The sequence below is a fragment of the Balearica regulorum genome, chromosome 1 (genome assembly GCF_011004875.1).
Source record: "Balearica regulorum gibbericeps isolate bBalReg1 chromosome 1, bBalReg1.pri, whole genome shotgun sequence".
NCBI classification, from domain to species: domain Eukaryota; kingdom Metazoa; phylum Chordata; class Aves; order Gruiformes; family Gruidae; genus Balearica; species Balearica regulorum.
Genome location: NC_046184.1, coordinates 69577412 through 69594931, shown reverse-complemented (window position 1 = coordinate 69594931; position 17520 = coordinate 69577412). Strand labels below are relative to the sequence as shown.

The 17520-nt window shown below is 45.4% G+C and overlaps 1 protein-coding gene across 2 annotated transcripts; it reads right to left on the bottom strand.

Moving 5' to 3' along the window:
- Positions 1 to 15548, bottom strand: USP18 (ubiquitin specific peptidase 18). Of its 2 annotated transcripts, XM_075757259.1 has the most exons (11): positions 15043 to 15548; positions 10990 to 11177; positions 9814 to 9910; positions 8393 to 8538; positions 6394 to 6473; positions 5423 to 5569; positions 4573 to 4668; positions 3382 to 3552; positions 2730 to 2861; positions 2293 to 2342; positions 1 to 1761 (listed from the first exon to the last, which is right to left on the bottom strand). In XM_075757259.1, exons 2-11 carry the CDS (start codon positions 11156 to 11158, stop codon positions 1713 to 1715), a joined length of 1137 nt encoding a protein of 378 aa, XP_075613374.1. In that variant the 5' UTR covers positions 11159 to 11177; positions 15043 to 15548; the 3' UTR covers positions 1 to 1712. The 2 variants fall into 2 exon arrangements, with proteins under 2 accessions (XP_075613374.1, XP_075613384.1); XM_075757269.1 differs by lacking the exons at positions 3382 to 3552; positions 4573 to 4668 and having other exon boundaries at positions 1571 to 1761; positions 15043 to 15180.
- Between the last annotated feature and the right edge of the window lie 1972 nt (positions 15549 to 17520).

The following is a 17520-nucleotide window of genomic DNA, read 5'->3' as shown; positions in this document are numbered from 1 at the left end:
AGGTAGTTGTAGTCCCTACACTAAGTCAAGGACTTTCCAGCTTCCCAGGCCCTGCCAGGTGCACCAGAAGCTGGGAGAGCACAGCCAGGACAGCTGACCCAGACTGGCCCAAGGGGCATTCCCTGCTCAGAAACAGACTGGGCATCTGGTTTGGCTTTTTTTTCTGCATGTGGTGAGCAATTGCATTTGTGCATCACTTGTATTTTAATATCATCACTATTATTATTCTCTTCCTTTGTTATCCTATTAAACTGTCTTTATCTCAACCCACGAGGTTTTTTTTCCCTGTTCTCCTCCCCATCCCCTTGCAACTGCATGGTGCTCAATCACTGGCTGGAGTTAAACCATGACAATTAGTAATTTAAAAATGTGCTCAGTCCCACAAAAATAGCACCCTTGTAAAGATACAGTCAAAGAATATGCTAGGCTAGAAGGTACTTTTAGATCTCAAACTACTGGAATCACTAATCTTTTCACAGACTGTGGTACATCAAGATCTACCGCAGTGAGTGCTTTAAAAGCATCACAAGCAAAGTTTTTAACTTTCCTCGCAGCTGAGTCTTGCAATGAACTTTTAGAACACTCTTCTGATTGTCATGTTACCAACCTTCCACTCTAGCTCTCCTTATTTTCCCTCCAGTTGTGTGGTCTTGCCATGGGAGCACAGGCTGAACCAACACCACCAAGTGATAGGACACAACAGGGTATTTTAAAATTACTCAGTTTCTTTCTAAAATTGTTCTCTCCAGAACACTTCCTGCTTGAAGGACATTTCCACTTCATGGGCAGAGAAGGAAGGGAGAGAGTAAGACGATTCCAACCAGAAACCTGCTGAAGAGCACTGAAGGAAAGTCCCCAAAGTTCAAGCATATTGAGGCATCTCGCTTTACTTGTCACAGTATATGAACTGTATTGTGCAAAATCACTAGCTAGCTTCAGAATCTCTGTTGCTCCGAATATTTTCCTCTATACAGGAAAGAAAATGCACATAAATGCCTGATAAGCATGCTAAAACAGTAATCATCTGCATATCATGTACCAACTCATCTTGTAAATCAGAACTACTACAACAGCTCCTGATTTAAAAACACCTCTTTATGCTGACAACCTTCAAACACATCTCAACTCCTGCAGCGATTCATTTTCAGGAAGGTTTTAAGGAGTAAATATCACTGGTGCATGTGTCATAAGGGTTCTTGTCCTTCTTGCAGCTGTTTCTCAAGACTTTTGGGGTCTCCCTGCCCAGCATGCCATCATCTAACATGACACTAAAAGGGTAGAGTAAGCCTCAAGCCCTTAGGCTCTTACTGGCCCAGTATGGCTGTCACAGCTCTCTCCACATGCCTCCCTGGAACATCACACAGGCTTTCAGGCCAAACGCTTCCCCTGTACTGGAGTCTAGGCATCAGCCTTAAAGAAATGAGTAATTCAGCAGACACAAGGACTAACTTCAGTATCTTTTAAGAGGAAATTAATATATAGAATCACATAAATACCAAAAATATATGAAAGTTTCTAGGTGCAACAGTTCTTAGATCCTTTCTCTAGCTGAGCCTCTCACTTTTTTTCATAAATGCGAAGGCAGAGGTCGCTGACTGGGTGTAGAATGTCTTTCTTGTGGAACATTTGTACATGATCACACTGGCACAGAGGTGCTGAGCTCCATGGACAACGCACAGCTTTCTGAGATATTCTGACACTCCTGGATAAGGCTACTGAGGATGTTTTTTCATGTAAATCAAGAGATAGGCCGTTTGTCCCCTGTGGAATCAGAAAAAAAAGCAAAACAAGATGTATGTTTGAAGATCTAGATCGCAAGTAACCTCCCAGGTTTGCTCCTGCTCAGCTTTTTGAGGTTTAGGTCAGTGAACGGTCACTCTGCAGTGCTCCTGAGGCAGTATATAAAGCTGACCCCCTGGCACCACTATAGCTTATAGGAGGGATTATCTCTCTTTGTGGCTTTTCTTATGATGCAAAGCAGCAAAAAACATGGAGGAATCCTGACCAACATATCTAATTTAGTCAAGATACAGTGTCCAAGTGGCAATCATAAGTAACAAGACCACTCCTGCAGCCCCGTTTGTGACTAGTCAGTAATCCTGCAGGCTCCCGGTATAGTCATGTACAGCCACATCAGAGTAACTAGAATACATGGATGCCTCCTCTACACTCCTGCATCCCCAGCACATCCCAGGCGATACACAGTTCAAACCATTTGTATTTCCTCTCTTTTCTACCCTCATTCCAAACCCCAGAGCAGCATTAGGTAAAAACAGAGGTGTGTTTGCTTACCAGTGGAGGTTGGAGTGTCCATAGGTGCATTTAACATCATCCCATGATACCTAACGAAGAAAAACACACAAGGGGAGGCTGGTAAAAACTCGTAAGAGATGGACACATTGTGATACCAGCACAGCAATTCTCTTAAGACAGCTGTAAGTGGTACTGCCAGGAACTAAACACTTTTTAATAACTTGGTTTATTGCTTTTACCCTTCAAGGAAAAACAGTTCCTTTGCCTCTTCTGAACGCATACATTAAACAGATCTAGAGATCTAGAGCCATTTTGCCCTCAGCTCAGAGTATGCTGTAGCAGAGGAACAAAGTGCACAAAGCTCTGCAACTTCACTTTTCTTTCCTGATTCTCTTTAATCAGCAGTCATTTAGACTGAATGAGATCTGGAGGAGTGTCCAGGAAGCTACATAAGAAACGTGGATTTATCTCCTCACCTGACAAACCTCCGAATCATTGAAGCAATACCATTTACATTCTGTGAGACTTCGAATATAGGCACAGTAATGTCCACAATTAGTTGATCCTGAATGAGCAACAACAGCAAAAAGCTCATACTGCCAGGCAGCCTGTGAAGAACCACAAAGAGTAATTTTCAGTGCAGCAATTCTCATTTGCCATTGACTGAAGAGAAGCAGCAACCAGGACAGCAAGAATGTGTGTTTCCTAAGGAAAAAGGAGAAAGATTAGACTGGCCTTGAGGATCCTGACTTTTTCACTCTTACCCTCAGAATATAGTATATCTTTAGTATATTTAGAAATGGAAGAAAAAAGTTACACTAAACACTCTCAGGAAAAAAAGGATTATTTTTTTAAAAGCCTGGGTTTTGTCCCTATGGCAGAAAGCTCCAGTTATGGTGCCTTTGGTTGACTTAATCTGAGCACAAAAAGCTGAACAATGCCTGAACCAGTTAAAGCCATGGGATGTGAGGCAACACCAGGCACAGGTAAAGACTGAGACATACATTTTTAAGACAGGTGCTTTGAACTGAGGCAAGTACTGGTGTGATCTCTTAAGTTTTTATGAGACTTGAGCAGAGCAGAGAAGAAAATCTGCCCTTTTTAAACAGGGCATCAGGAGTATCTCACCTTTTCATTGTCATCTGCTTGGCACTGATTTTCTGTTAAGATTGCATTGAAATCAAGGTCTTGTGGGAATGGCAAATAGTGACTAAGCTTGTGAATGTGGGCTGATTTTTCGAAGCAGAAGCGCTTTAGATGTATGGTCAGAGTCTGTGGCAGATGGACTAGCTTCATGCTCTGTAAAGCAATAAATAATGCAATTGGAAAATAAGGAACAAACCCTGGGGTGGTGGGGTGGAAACAGCCATTGCCACCCAGCAAATGTAGCATGGAGAGCAGTCAGTGCTACAGTGAATGACTGCCAATTCCACCACACAGCAGATGCCAAACCTTTGTAGCTCACATGTAACGGAGCTGTAATAACCAAATTTGTCAACTTCAGGGTGATCAGCACCCAGCCTTGGGTGTCTCATGGGCTGCTTCATTTCTCATCTGCTTTCTTAACCGTAGGTTGGTAGCACTAGGTTGGTGAGGAGAGGCAAGCCAACTTCCTTGTGACTGTGGCCACTAGACCTCCGTGGAGGACACCAAGCTGACAGCTGACTCCTTCCAGCACTTTGTTGGTATTACTGCTGGTGCCATGGCTGCCACCAAGACATATGGTTGCATTGGGGCCTCAGAGGCAGCCCAGTGGTGAAACATGGTGGAAAGTCCCCTCCAAGCCTTGAGCTGAGGCAGACTCCTCCACACACTTCTCCCTTTAATGCACTTGCCCCTTCGTGAAACAGCTAATTCATCAGCTGGCAGAAACCCATACTGTAAAAAGTGGGGAGCCCAGTGGAGAGCAGGGGAGAAAGGAAATCACCTTACAGTATCCTACTTTTATTTGTATGCACAGCTCCAGTAACGTAGTCTTGTCTACCCCTGGAGCTACGCAGTGGTGTAAAGCCCCACAGGGGAAGCACAGCATAACCCAACAGAAGCTTTTCTGCTGGTACAGAAATGCTACATCCCTTGGTGACTTACATTAAAACCCATGAAAGCATTCTTCTGTTGCTAGAGCTACATCTACAGTAAGGAACTTCCTAACAGGAAAGACACATGTGGTTTATGCCTAGCTGACATTGCTGTGATGACAAATCTTTGAGTTGTTGATCTCCTCTTACACTGATATGGTTAAGTCCTCTCCCTACCCTTCCCAGTCCTAAAGGGAGTTCTGGGTATAAGAGACATATGAGGAAATAATTCTCCAGCTACCTGCAGAAAAGGTGTTTTCCTTCCACACTGTTCACAGAAACACATGTTCTGATCAGTCAATTCTTCTGGATGGAAAAAGCATTGCAGACAGTCCTCCTAAGAAGACAGAGGAGATTTCTTTCAGCCAAATTCCTTCAAGCTGGACTTCTATTTCTACTTCGTTTCACAGCGTACAAGCAAACAGCAAAGCTACAGAAGACATATTTTATTCAAAGGACAAAAGATTGCCTAGCAACCTAAAAGAAGGTACTCCATTTTTCCTAGCTGCTGCTGTGATTAAATTCTTTGCAAAAAAAAAAAAAAAAAAAAAAAAAAAGAGTACCACATTTTCCACAAAAAAAGCTGTTGATGCGTAAGTGACTTTTACACCTACTTCAAAGCCTTAGAGGTTTTGAAAGAGGTTCCTTTATGCTGAAACAGTATAAACTGGTCAGAGAATAAATAAGGTCCAATGGTCCAGTGTCACCGGAAAAATCCACTGTCTATTTGTGGCAGCACCTACATAGCCACCATATCACTGCTGTAGCTGGATACCAAACAGCAGTACTGATTTAACGGTAAAGCACTGCACTGAGCAAGCATGGTGTGTCTGGTCTGGGATTACAAGTTATCTAGGGCACCTCACCGTGATATCTAAAGTCTCACAGGTACACATCCTTGTGTAGTATGAGTCTCTGAATATTACAGAGTATTTAGTCAACACCCTTTTTAGAGAGGCGATTCAAGGACTTTCCATCCCCCAAATCAAACAAAATTTTTGAGAAATTCAGAAGCCCTGCAAAGAGAAGGGTCCCACAGTGGACAGAGGGAAATCATCTTTCTAAGGAAACAGTGCTGCCACTGAACTTACCAGAGTCTTCAGCATGTGAGAATTGGCATCCAACACTGGGAGTGGAAGGGTTAACATGCTGCTGTTCCTCTTTGTTTCAAAAAGGCATTTCTGACAGGCCACCTGCTCCTGTACACAGATAGTGTACAAATCACTCAGCTTTCCAGCCTGGAGTGGTAAAAAAAAGCCAAAACAAGGTTTATGAAGAACGTATTTCCCTCTGTGGGTGGGAAAGCCCACGTGGACATGTTACTTCATGCAAAGTTACTGCTTTAAGTCTTGTACCCTCATCTGACATTGACCTACGTGGACAGGGTACTTCCCACCATTTAAAGGAGAACAACTCCTTCCCCTCTTTCCCTAGCAGAGGGGCAAGACACAGCCTATAACAAGATCAGACAGTTGAATGTCTACTGCAGAATTTTACTGTTTTGTTTGGAACTTCAACAGGAGCCTGTCTTCTGTATGAGCAAGACTATGACAGTGGGTTGAGGAAAAGTCACTTTTCTCTTACCTTGCACAGCTCCCCCCTGGGAGGAACATACATGTCATATAAATAACATACTAACAGTGACTAATAATAACAAAATGCACATGGCTGACTTCAAAGAATGGAGGAGTTGTGTCAAGACATGCCAATAAATGCTTATGGAAATTTGGGGGGGGGGGGAAAGAAATGCAAGGTGACTAAATTGTGTTGCAAAAATACCAATCTTTTTGTTGTTAATCAGCTCTCCCATTAGAACAGAGACCCTGGCATGCCCTAAAAGTAGGATGAACAAAAGTTAACTGAGATTGAAAATGTTGAAGCCTATGAAATCAAGATTCCTTCTCCCATTTGAAAGATGTGAGGAAATATCCAAGTAGGAGATAATTTTAAGAATTTAATTTAGGACAATTGTCAGTGAATGGGATTCTTCCTCAAGAAGCGGAGGAAGCCACACATGACGAGGACCAAAGGACCTGGTGTTCATTTCAGTGACGATCCTTACCAGCTCTGGATTTTTCATCTGCCTCTTTATCAAGTTCCAGAGAGTCAGAAAGAGCTGGGCAGCATCATGCTGCACAAACACTGGACAAACAGAAAACACAACCTCAATCAGTATTATGAACAGCACCGAACACAGATTTCCCACAGATGGTAAAGGGAGATTTGCTGTCCCGCATTAGATCCGGTCTCTTGTTCCCTTGCCACTGCCTGCCAGGGACAGAGCTTAGACTAGAGACAAGCTACAATGTCTCATGTGACCTGAGCAGGCAGTGGGAAAAGATGGGAGGGCTTGAGTCCCCCATTGTACAACCCAGTGCAAAAGTCATGTCCTTATCACCAGACACAGAGCCAAGAGTACACCCAATACCTACTGGAGGATAGAGCTCAGATGTCTCATTGAGTTGAGGGTTGCATGTATTTGAGTCCTTCTTAGAAACAATACAAGGAAGATTCTGTTCTCTTTTTGACCTTTGTTACTCCACAGACTTGTCTCCTCCATCCTCTCTCTAAGGCTATAACACTCCTGCGTACCGAGATTAAAAGGATAGGGAGGCCTATCCATATGTCTCGTCCACAGAACGGCATAAACCCTTTGATCTCTACCCAGGGAAAAAGCACGCAGTTTCAGCACAGGAAGCAAAGGACGATGTAGTAACATTATGCTTTGGCTTTCCACTCTGGCTAAACCAGCATATTGAGAAACCTACGGTGGTGGAATACAGCTCAAGGCACAGCTTGCTTAGAATGGCTCAGCAGAGAGCTGCTTCGAGATTGAATTTGGGAGGTGTGTGTGGGAAATCCACATCCTTGAAGGCAAAGAACTGATGTTTTCAGCCCATGATAAACTCAAGATTTAAGAACTGGGCAAAAACTACGCATAGTTTAGCAAAATCTTGATAGTTCTGGACCACCTCTATGCTGATCATAGCCAAAAGAAATTTTGTGGAATAATCCAACACCCTGAGGTGGAAGTGCTTTCAACTTCCCTGCAAGTTTGCAGGTACTGACTTCAGCTGGGTTCTAGTAAGATTACAGACTTCCCTGATTAAATGAAGCTTCAGAAAATACACCTTTCCTCTAGTCTAACAGCACATCTGCAATCCAGGAAAAGCATCGCTTGCTGGGATATAGGACTCTATGAACCACACCTGAATTTTAAAGGAGAAGGACAAGGTGGGAAACTGTCAAGCTTTACAAAATCTCTTTGGGCACCTCTAATTGGAATAGAGAAGGCAGAATGCAGAGCCACTGAGTCTCAGGGGGAAAAATTATGCAAACAGAAGTATTCAGGTTATGTCATGTTCCTCCTTAAGAAAGGTCTGCGATGGCTACCATCTCTCTCTTTCAGTGCTGTCCTGTGCTTTTTCAGTGCTTTTATATGACAAAGATCAGGGCATTTGGATATACTGCGTGTATTTGTACACATAAACAGAGCCTCAGCATCCCATTGTCACCGGTCACCCATGCATTTAACAATCTCTCTCCTTTGGGACCCTGCCCAGGTGGGAGGTTAAGCCAACAAATTCTTCTCTCTGCCCTCATAACAAGAAGCAAGAAGGATATGGTTTCAGTCCTTGGGGATCTGGGTGAACTCAGTATCTTTTCCACATGATCCCTTCCTTCTAATAAAAAAATGGCAGCTGTTTCACTATTATCATGCCAGTATAGCAAGACAAATCAAGCTATAAGCTGTCCTCTCCCTGCTCTGCACAGCCCTTTCCCTCTGGCTAGTAGCTGAGTCTTCTGGCACTCTGATAGTCCTCCCACCCTTTAGACATCAGCAAGGATAGCTGGTAGGGGCTTTTTTTCCCCTCTTCACAAGTAAGAGACAATATCTCTCACAACTGGGAGGCAGCTATAAAGACCATGTCATCGTGTACCTAACTCCTCATATTTCTGAATCTCTGAATGAGATGTCAGAGTCTGCACTCCTTGTTAGTGCTTGATAATCAAAATCCCTGGTCTGCAGACAGAGGTGGGCATGGGGCGGCACTACTTACATTTCACTTTGTATACTGAAAGACAGTGAGCGAGGTCTACGGGAGAAACAGCTTTCTGCTTGCTGCACTGCATCTCCTCCAACAGCAGCAGCATTTGGTATGGGACATTCTTCCTCTTCTGCACAGCACGTGGTGGCACTGTGATCCTATAAAGAGAAGAAGCAACATGAATGGTAATCAAACGGTACAATGGAGAAATATTAGACATGACACCTGAAGGAGCAAAGGTGGATGGCACAGATAGCAACTCAAGAGGAACCAGGATGGGCATCTTTTTAGCAGAAGAAAGAAAATGGGGAAGCAGATACCTGCACTAACTCATCCTACAGTGCAGGCGGACAGTTCTAAAGTAAAAGGCCACAATTTTAAGTTGGCCTGTTCCTGAACAAAACCAAACCAATCAGGACCTGAAGTTTCTGGGCTCTAGAAACAACATTAGTTACAGCCACTTTCAGAGCTGTTCTTACCTCCCACCTGTTCATGCCTTCATTCCCAACATACTGTCATAATTCCATGGGCACGTATATCATAATGCTTGTATTTCAACTATGTGCCAACTGAAAAGCTCTTTATCCTCTCTAAATTTATTGCAGTCCACAGGTTTTTCTAAGTCTTTCTTCAAATAACAATGGTCACCTACCGTCTACATTACGTAGCTTTGCCCATTTATGATACTTCTCATCTCTGCATGCCTATAACTTGTCTTCTTCCCCCTCCGCACACTGGTTAGCATGTAAGAAATTTGGAGAAAGGAGGACTGAATAGGAATGAGCCACTTAAACGATTAAAGCTGCAGCAAACTGAGCAAACCGAAAACAAATCAGACCTGTTATTATTATGGTTGGTAGGGAGGCAGAAGCCCAAATCCTCCTCTCAAACAAGTAGACAGCAGTCATGCAAAACAAAATAACACTACGTATCTGCTATCTGCAACAACACTTCCTCTTCTCTGTCAGGTATTAGCCAGGACAACTGGGGGGCCAGAGACTATAGATCACCAATATGTTTATGTTTACACACTTAAAACTAAAAAAATAAATAGTGGATATGGTTAGCTATGACATATCCTTTAGTTATAATGGGCTATGAGCATACTGGAATAAAATCATATCCTTATAGAAAAGAGAGATACAAGTCATAAAGACTCAGTGTTCAGGACTGCCCCTTACCAATGTGCAACCGGCACATGAATCAGAGATGACTAACAAGTCAGAAAACTGCAACTTCTTCCTTCTGCAACCTTCACAGGCCCTAGTCTGTATATGACAGACACGACAAGGCAGAGACCTTGCTGAGTAAGCTGAAAGCACCTTGCTGGCACCTTGATGATCCCAGCCTTCAAATGTACGTCCCGTATAAAAAGGGAGTGGAGACAACAGAGCAACAATAGAAGTATCTCAAGGAGTTCGAACAGGTGGTACCTTCGAAGTATCCCAGTGAAGTGTATATTCATGAGGAACACTTGGAGTAGAGAGTTCAGACAGCAGCTCTGTCCAATGTTGTACAGTCCAATAGCTCCTGTAGGCACAGAAAAAGAGGAAGTAATGCCTGGAGATAGGTACAAGAAAAGAAAGTGAAAATTATTTGGAAGTGGCAAACTCCTCTTGCAAGTATTCAGCCATTCAGTGCATAGGCCCAGCACCTTGGTCAGATCTAAGGAAGTCTTCAATCTTATTCTTATGTTCCTCAAGGAGATAACATTTATTTTAGTTTGGTAACTGACAGGAAAAATCCAAGTAAGCCTGGATTATGACACTCAGATGTCTCCCAGTTCCTCTATTTTCAGTCCTCTCATAACACATTTAAATATAAAACTTTAAAAAAACAGAAGTCAAAGGCTGCATCTATGAAGACTTTTCTTCAGTCTTTTACACATCCAGACCTAATAACGAAAGGGAGAGCTACATGTGGGACCACGTGCTAGCTAGCTAGCAAGTTTCCCCTTCAGCCTACCTCTGGTATTCTTTGTCTCAGTTTCAATGAAAGGAACTAGCCTGTGAGAAGTGGAAAAAGAAAGCAAGTCACAGCTGTTCACTCTGCATCTAAAAAGATGGCATATTCTGTGGCCCAAAGGTGTATAAGTAATTGCGGTTGGAAATTAGAAGTTTTTCTTCTGAAGTCATCACCAAAAGGAGAGATGACATGGAATGGAAACTCAGAACAACTCTGAAACACACACAGTCAGTGGTAAGGGTGGGCTATAGTTAGGATAGAACAATATGTACACCCGAAATGCTGATGACAGCTTTCAAGAGGCCAATCTAGTGGTACAGCAGAATAACTAAGGCCTAGCCCACACTTTAGGGAATCCAGAAGTAATGCTGGCTGTGTTTGGAAAGAGACGGGGCCAGCATTGGACCTTTTTGGCTGCAATGGCCAATTTAAGGGCTTAAAAGAGGAAAAAGCTCTGAGATCCTAATGTAATCCCTTCCCAAAAAAACAGAATGGTTACTTGGCAGGGCAAAATGAGAATCATCTGTATATTCCTCAGCAAAGAGGTAAAGAATAGGAGAAAATGAAGCCTAAGGACAAAGAATGGAACAGCAGGCATTAGAAACAGAAAATATGAGAGTGAAGAGCAGAGAAAACATTATTACCATTTTTTAAGTCTGCCACACCAAAGACTGATGTTAACCTCTGGTCTTTGGCTTTCGGCTCTTTGGCTTCCTCTTTACTATTTTGTACATTTGCTTCTGCCATCACGGTCTCGCTTAGTGCCAGCTCTAATTTCTTGCTTCTTTCTTGACGTCCACTTCTTTGTCCCATCAACAATATTGTACAAAGACTACAGAAAGACACAGAAAGATCAGAAAGTGGAAGGGCACCCAGAAACACAGGATTTGTCTTTGCATTTGATATTTTCATGATGAAAAAGCTAGAAAAAAAGCTAGAATGTCAATAAAATTAGTAAGATTACTAGAATGTCAATAAAATTAGTACGATTACTGCAATGGCATTTGGTATATTTGAATTAACATGGGTATTCTAGGTGTGTGGCCTATTGGCAAGATAATAGATGTGGAGCTTGATGGCAATTGCACATCCTGTCTTCCTTTTGTGGATAAACAAATAATGAAATAACGAATCTGCAGTTCCACAGAAACAGCTCCACCTAACCAGGGAACTCCAGCTATCTCTATTCAAGAAGATTTGGTAAATAATATAATTAAAATTGTCCAAACAGCAGATGCCACAAAACTCCTCTGCTTAGTAAAAGTAATGCTTTATCACCCAAAGTGTCCCAGGTATCAAAAGGGCAAGTTCCACCTTCTCTAGCCTTTTCAGCTGATAAGCATGTTTATTTTCAGTACTGGGCTCTCTCCATTGGTTTTAAGCGCCTTAGACCAGCAGGTCGAGGGAGGTGATCCTGCCCCTCTACTCCATTCTTGTGAGACCCCACCTGGAGTACTGCGTCCAGCTCTGGGGGTGACGTGGTTTAGCCCCAGCCGGTAGCTAAGTGCCACGCGCCGCTCGCTCACCCCTCCCCCGGCGGGATGGGGAGAACGGAAAAACAACGGCAAAGCCTCGAGGGTTGGGATAAGGGCAGTTTACTGGGACAGCAAGGGAGAGGGAAACAATCGACAGTGCTGATAACAGATATTCACAATGGGTGATAACAGAGAACGATTTACCAATCCCACGACTGACCGACCGACCGACCAGATGCTCAGCCTGTCCCGGAGCCACGCCGAGCCTGCCCCTGCCCAACTAGCCCCCTTTTATGGTGAGCATGATGTCACATGGTATGGAATAGCCCCCGGCCAGCTTGGCTCACCTGTCCTGGCTCCTTGGGAAATTAACTCGATCCTTGCCAGAACCAGGACAGGGGGGGCCAGTGCAGGAGTGGCCAGTGCCACAAAGCTGATCAGAGGGCTGGAGCACCTCTCCTGTGAGGACAGGATGAGAGAGTTGGGGTTGAGAAAAGGCAGCTCTGGGGAGATCTAATTGCGGCTTACCAGTACCTGAAAGGGGCCTACAGGAAAGATGGGGAGGGACTGTTTATCAGGGAGTGTAGTGACAGGACAAGGGGTGATGGGTTCAAGCTGAAGGAGGGTCGATTTAGATTAGATGTTAGAAAGCAATTCTTCCCTGTGAGGGTGGTGAGGCACTGGAACAGGTTGCCCAGAGAGGTTGTGGATGCCCCATCCCTGGAAGTGTTTAAGGCCAGGTTGGATGGGGCTTTGGGCAACCTGGTCTAGTGGAGGGTGTCCCTGCCCATGGCAGGGGGGTTGGAAAGAGATGATCTTTGAGGTCCCTTCCAACCCAAACCATTCTATGATTCTATGATTCTAGTCACAGCTCTACTGTGGCACTTTAGACTGTAATTTTTAAAGGCATTCAAGCACCTAAATAATGTTTCTTTTTATGGTCTTTCAAGTGATCACAGCTAAAGTAACTGTTTAAGCAAGAGAACCGTAATAATGCCTTGATTTTCAAGACAGTATTGAACAGACCATTGCTCTGACAGTCTCTTATGACTGAGGTACTGGCTCTTCAAATAAAAGTTTTAAAAAATTACCAAAGTAAAGCAAAGTAAAAATACACAAGCAAAACAACGTGACAAATGTTTGAATGCAATTACACAAAAAAAAAGTCAACCTCCAACAGGGATGCAGAATCAGACAAAAAAGGATATGCTTAGGGAAGCATTCACGGGGGCCGGGGAACCACAAAACAAATGCTCAGCAATTATTATTTCATAATTATTAAACAGCACGTAAAATGAACCTGAGGCCAGGTGCTGAAAGGATGAAGAAAAGCTACTAAGAAACGGAAATACACAAAAAATCCTAGTTCTGCCTTTCACAAAAAGAATATATTTGCTTTAAAAGCATGTTATTTTTCAGGTTAACTGTACCTAATAGTGTTACATATCAAAGTTTCTAAAGAATTTATCAGGCAGGGAAACTAGAAATGGATTATTTTTCCCCAATTTTTACCTTTAAGTGTACTTTTTCCCCAACTGTACTTCTGATTCTTTACTTTTGAGTTCAGAGTGTCATATATTCAGATTCACTAAATGTTGCTGAATTTGCTGAAGAGTTTTATTTGGGGAGGGGGGGAATTCAGGCATTCAAAGATAGATTCAAGAATATTGCTTTTTATATCCAAGCCCAGTTATTAGAACAGCTATGCAGGAGAAGATAAATTGGATTTGACTTCTACCTCGGCAAAACAGAGTGAACTCACACTGTCTCTTCCCTGGGAAATGATTTAACAGGGTGTTCAGGTTTCTGAGAGGGATGGAAGAGCAAGCTCAGGGCTAAAAGGCTTTGGGTGACTTGGGAAATAGGTAGAAAGATTTTAGGGCAGGAAGGTGCAGGGGGATGGGAATACAAAGATGGGAGGATTTGGGTCTCTGGTTCGATGAAACTCCCCCCCAAGACGCTAGTAGCAGGAGACCCAGGGCAGGAGCAGGGATACAAACACAACTTATCAATGTTTATAAATATTGTATCTTATCAACGCTTATAAATATCTAAAGGGTAGATGTCAAGAGGATGGGGCCAGACTCTTCTTTATGGCGCCCAGAGACAGGACAAGGGGCAATGGGCACAAACGGGAACACAGGAAGTGCCATCTGAACATGAAGAAAAACTTCTTCACTTTGAGGGTGATCGAGCACTGGAACAGGCTGCACAGAGAGGTTGTGGAGTCTCCTTCTCTGGAGATATTCAAAACCCACCTGGATGTGATCCTGTGCAACCTGCTGTAGGTGATCCTGCTTTAGCAGGGGGGTTGGACTAGATGATCTCCAAAGTTCCCTTCCAACTCCTACCAATCTGTGAATCTGTAAACTCCCCAACTCTTGCACAGAACTGCCTCATTTTGGCTATCAGAAATACAGCATTCCTAAGATTTCACTTGACCTTCCTTTCCTTGTATAAATGTATTAAAAAAACTGGTGAGTGAGCATAGGAATTGAGCAGCAGGCTCCCCTCATGCGCCCAATTTCTCCTCTCTCACTGGAGAGGCAGGCTTGCTTCTTGGTTTCCTTTGGGTAGGACTCAGTACCGCTCTCTCAACGCATGTGGCTCGGCTGCACCAAGCGACCACGCTAGCACGAGGCAGAGAAACAGTAGCAGCGATACCCTCCTCATTACCTCCATCCCATGATCAGCTAGCCGTCTCTCTCACCCTCCCTCAGCCACCCCAGCATCCCCCCTTTCACCCTGGCCGGCTCCACAGCCTATCTGCCCTCCCAAGACACCAGCCTCTCACGATAAGCCCCCAATGGTCCCTTTGCACCCCTGTACCTCAGCTCCTGAAGCCCCCCTCTGCCTGAAGAGAACCACCACCTCTGTTCCCTTGACGCCTCTTCCCCACCATCGTCGCTCCTTTCCCCTCACAGGTATCTCGGGGAGCAGGCAGCCAGGGGGATAGCACTGCGGCGGGAGGTGGGCTGCGAGGCAGCGGCCCTGGGGACGAGACGACAGCCCCGAGGCGCTCCCCGAAGGGCTGTCCCCAGGGTGCTCCTCAAAGGGCTGCTGCAAGAACTCGAGACCTTCACCTCCACACCTCTTGGACACAACTGAAACAAGACTTCCCACTTTGCTCTCAAACTACGTGTTTGTTCAGCTCCCTTTTTTCCTTCTCCTTTTTTTCTCTTCTCCTGGTGCACTGTGGCTCTGGCAAAAAAGATTTCTTACCGATTCCCGCGACCAGGAGCGCTTCGAACCTCGGCAGGCACTCACGTCCACACCGCACCCGCTGACGGGTCCTCGGACACCACGTCTCCCCGCAATCACCTGCGGCGCAGAGGAGCACCTCAGTCTGGCGGGCCAGCCCAGCCGCTGCGACCCGGGGGAGGACGGCCGGCAACGAGCGGAGGGAAGCAGGGTAGCGGAGCGGAGCGCAGCGGAGGAGCGGCTGCCGCGCCGGTGCTGCTGGCAGGAGTGGAGCTGCCTCACCGCTTCTCTCGCCGTCCACGTCAGAAGGTAGCAGCACCCACTGCGCCGCTTAGTTTTCATTTCCCGCATCGCGGAGCGCAGGGACAGAAAGTGAAACTGTTCCGCCGTGGCCTACCGCCAGGGTCGGCTGCTCCGCCTCACGCTTCCCCGGCCCGCAGCTGCGAGATGGCGGTACCTCACGGCAGCGCGGCCCGGCGGGGTGGGAGAAAAGGGGCTGAGGTGCCATAGCCCGTTTTGGCTCAGGGGCCGCCCTCTCGTCTCAGGGGCCACAGGCCGGTGTGAACTGCACTACGACAGCCATCCACCAGGCGGCCGCCACCACCCCCCTGCCCCGCTCCAACACCTCAGCCTGGTTCAGTCTGGTTTCTTCTGGCCAGAGGAAAGAGTGAGCTTTAAAGGGAGGGGTGAGGAATGGAAAAAAAAACCCTTTTCCTCAGTGGAGGCCATACCTCAGGGAGTTTGTTCAGCCTGGACTTTGCATGGTCACTTGCTACGTCTCAAAAACAGACATGTCTTCAGCCCAATGAAAGCAACAGAAAAGGTGAACTCATGTCAAGGCCTACAGTAGCCTACCTAGAAGTAAGAAATAGCTCATTTAAAATGACCTCAAATAAGTAACTTGCTTAGAAACTTAACCCATGCAGCAAACTGAAAGGCTCGGCAGTTTCCCATTTGACAGTGGGCCATGGTGTGCGCCAGGATGTAAGAGTGGCAGCACAATGGTAAACAGATACTCCAGTGCTGTGAGATTTCAGGCCTCAATGAGTCACCTACATCCGGACGAGCAGAAGTGCTTGGATGGCTGCTTCTCCAGTGCGTATGCTAGGTTTCCAGACTTTCCCCTTCATCTTGTTCCTGGGTGTCTGCAGGAGAAACAGAGAGGAGCAGCACCTTGTAAGAGACCTTTGCTTGTCAGAGGCTGGCCACCAGCCCAGCTTGGCTCTACCTGAGGAGGTGGGAGAGTTTAGAGGTGAGTGATGCTGCCCCAAAGAGCTCTGCTGACTGGGGAAATGGTACAGGTGTCACAGGGAATCCTGCTATCTGTGTGAAATAGATTGACTCTCTGGGACCCCAGAAGGGAGACTCCCTGTGTGATTTGGCAGAGCACACCTGCCTACTCTTTATCAAGGATCTCCAGCTGGGTCAGAGACATTATGTTCTTCCTTTGTAGCTGCCACCAGACAGTCCTCAAGGACAGGTTCAAACCCTAAACCCTCCCCCTCTCTCTGCCTGTAGTATTGGTTTGGCAGGACATGAGAGGTTAGTGAGGAGAAGGGTATTGCCCCTTTCCACAGGCTGTGCAGAGCTCCTGATGGCTTCTGTCTCCCTTTCTTTGTTGTCTAGAAGCTCACTGGTATCTTTGGGGCACCTCTTTGCCCCTCAGAAAAGCTCCTTCTGTGAGCTGCTAACAAACTGCATTCACATGTGTTATGCAGAAACCTTCAGCTGTTGTCTCACTAAATTACAGGGAATGTTACAGAAAAAAACAGGTGTGGGGAGGAAAATCGTGGCTTAACATAGCCCTGACTTGCAGGCTCCTTCCTCTATTATACAGATGTTTAGCACTTAAAGAGGGAGTTTAGGAGTTGAATGTGGAAGTCCTTTCTAATAAAATTTCTGCAGCAAAGATGCTTTACAAGGCATTAAGTGATGTAAGTGTTCTTATTATTAACATACCGTTTGTTCCTGTTATACCTTGAACTAAAGACCCAGCCCTTTGGGGGAGTGGCTTCACGTCTGAGGAGGAGGACAAATGCAATCTTGATGAGGTTCACTGCTTTCCCTTTGTCACGTAACACAGATCACTTTGGGTGCACCTTCTAGGGGAAGGGTTATGCCAACGTGGATTTACTGGGGAGAGAGGCTAAGCTGTCTCTAGTTCTTCTGTCAGCACAGGTGAGGACAGCATGTGCTCCTAGCCCTGTGTCAGATACCTCTGTGCAGCCCCTACCCTGTTTCACTGAATGATGGGAAGGAGATGGCACATAGGAGGCTTTCAGAGGGTTGTCTGGAGCCCATCAGAGCTGTCATTGTTGCAGACCCCACAGAAGAGGTCCCAGTTGCATACCCTCTGGGCAGGTTATGGAGAACCTGCTCATACAACCTGGCTGTGTTGAAGGCAGCGCAGCTGCCTGGTAGTCAGAGCTCTTGAGCCAAGGCAGCAGGGGCAGTGAAAAGCTTCCTGAATTGTCACGTGGATGGGAATGGATATCTGTA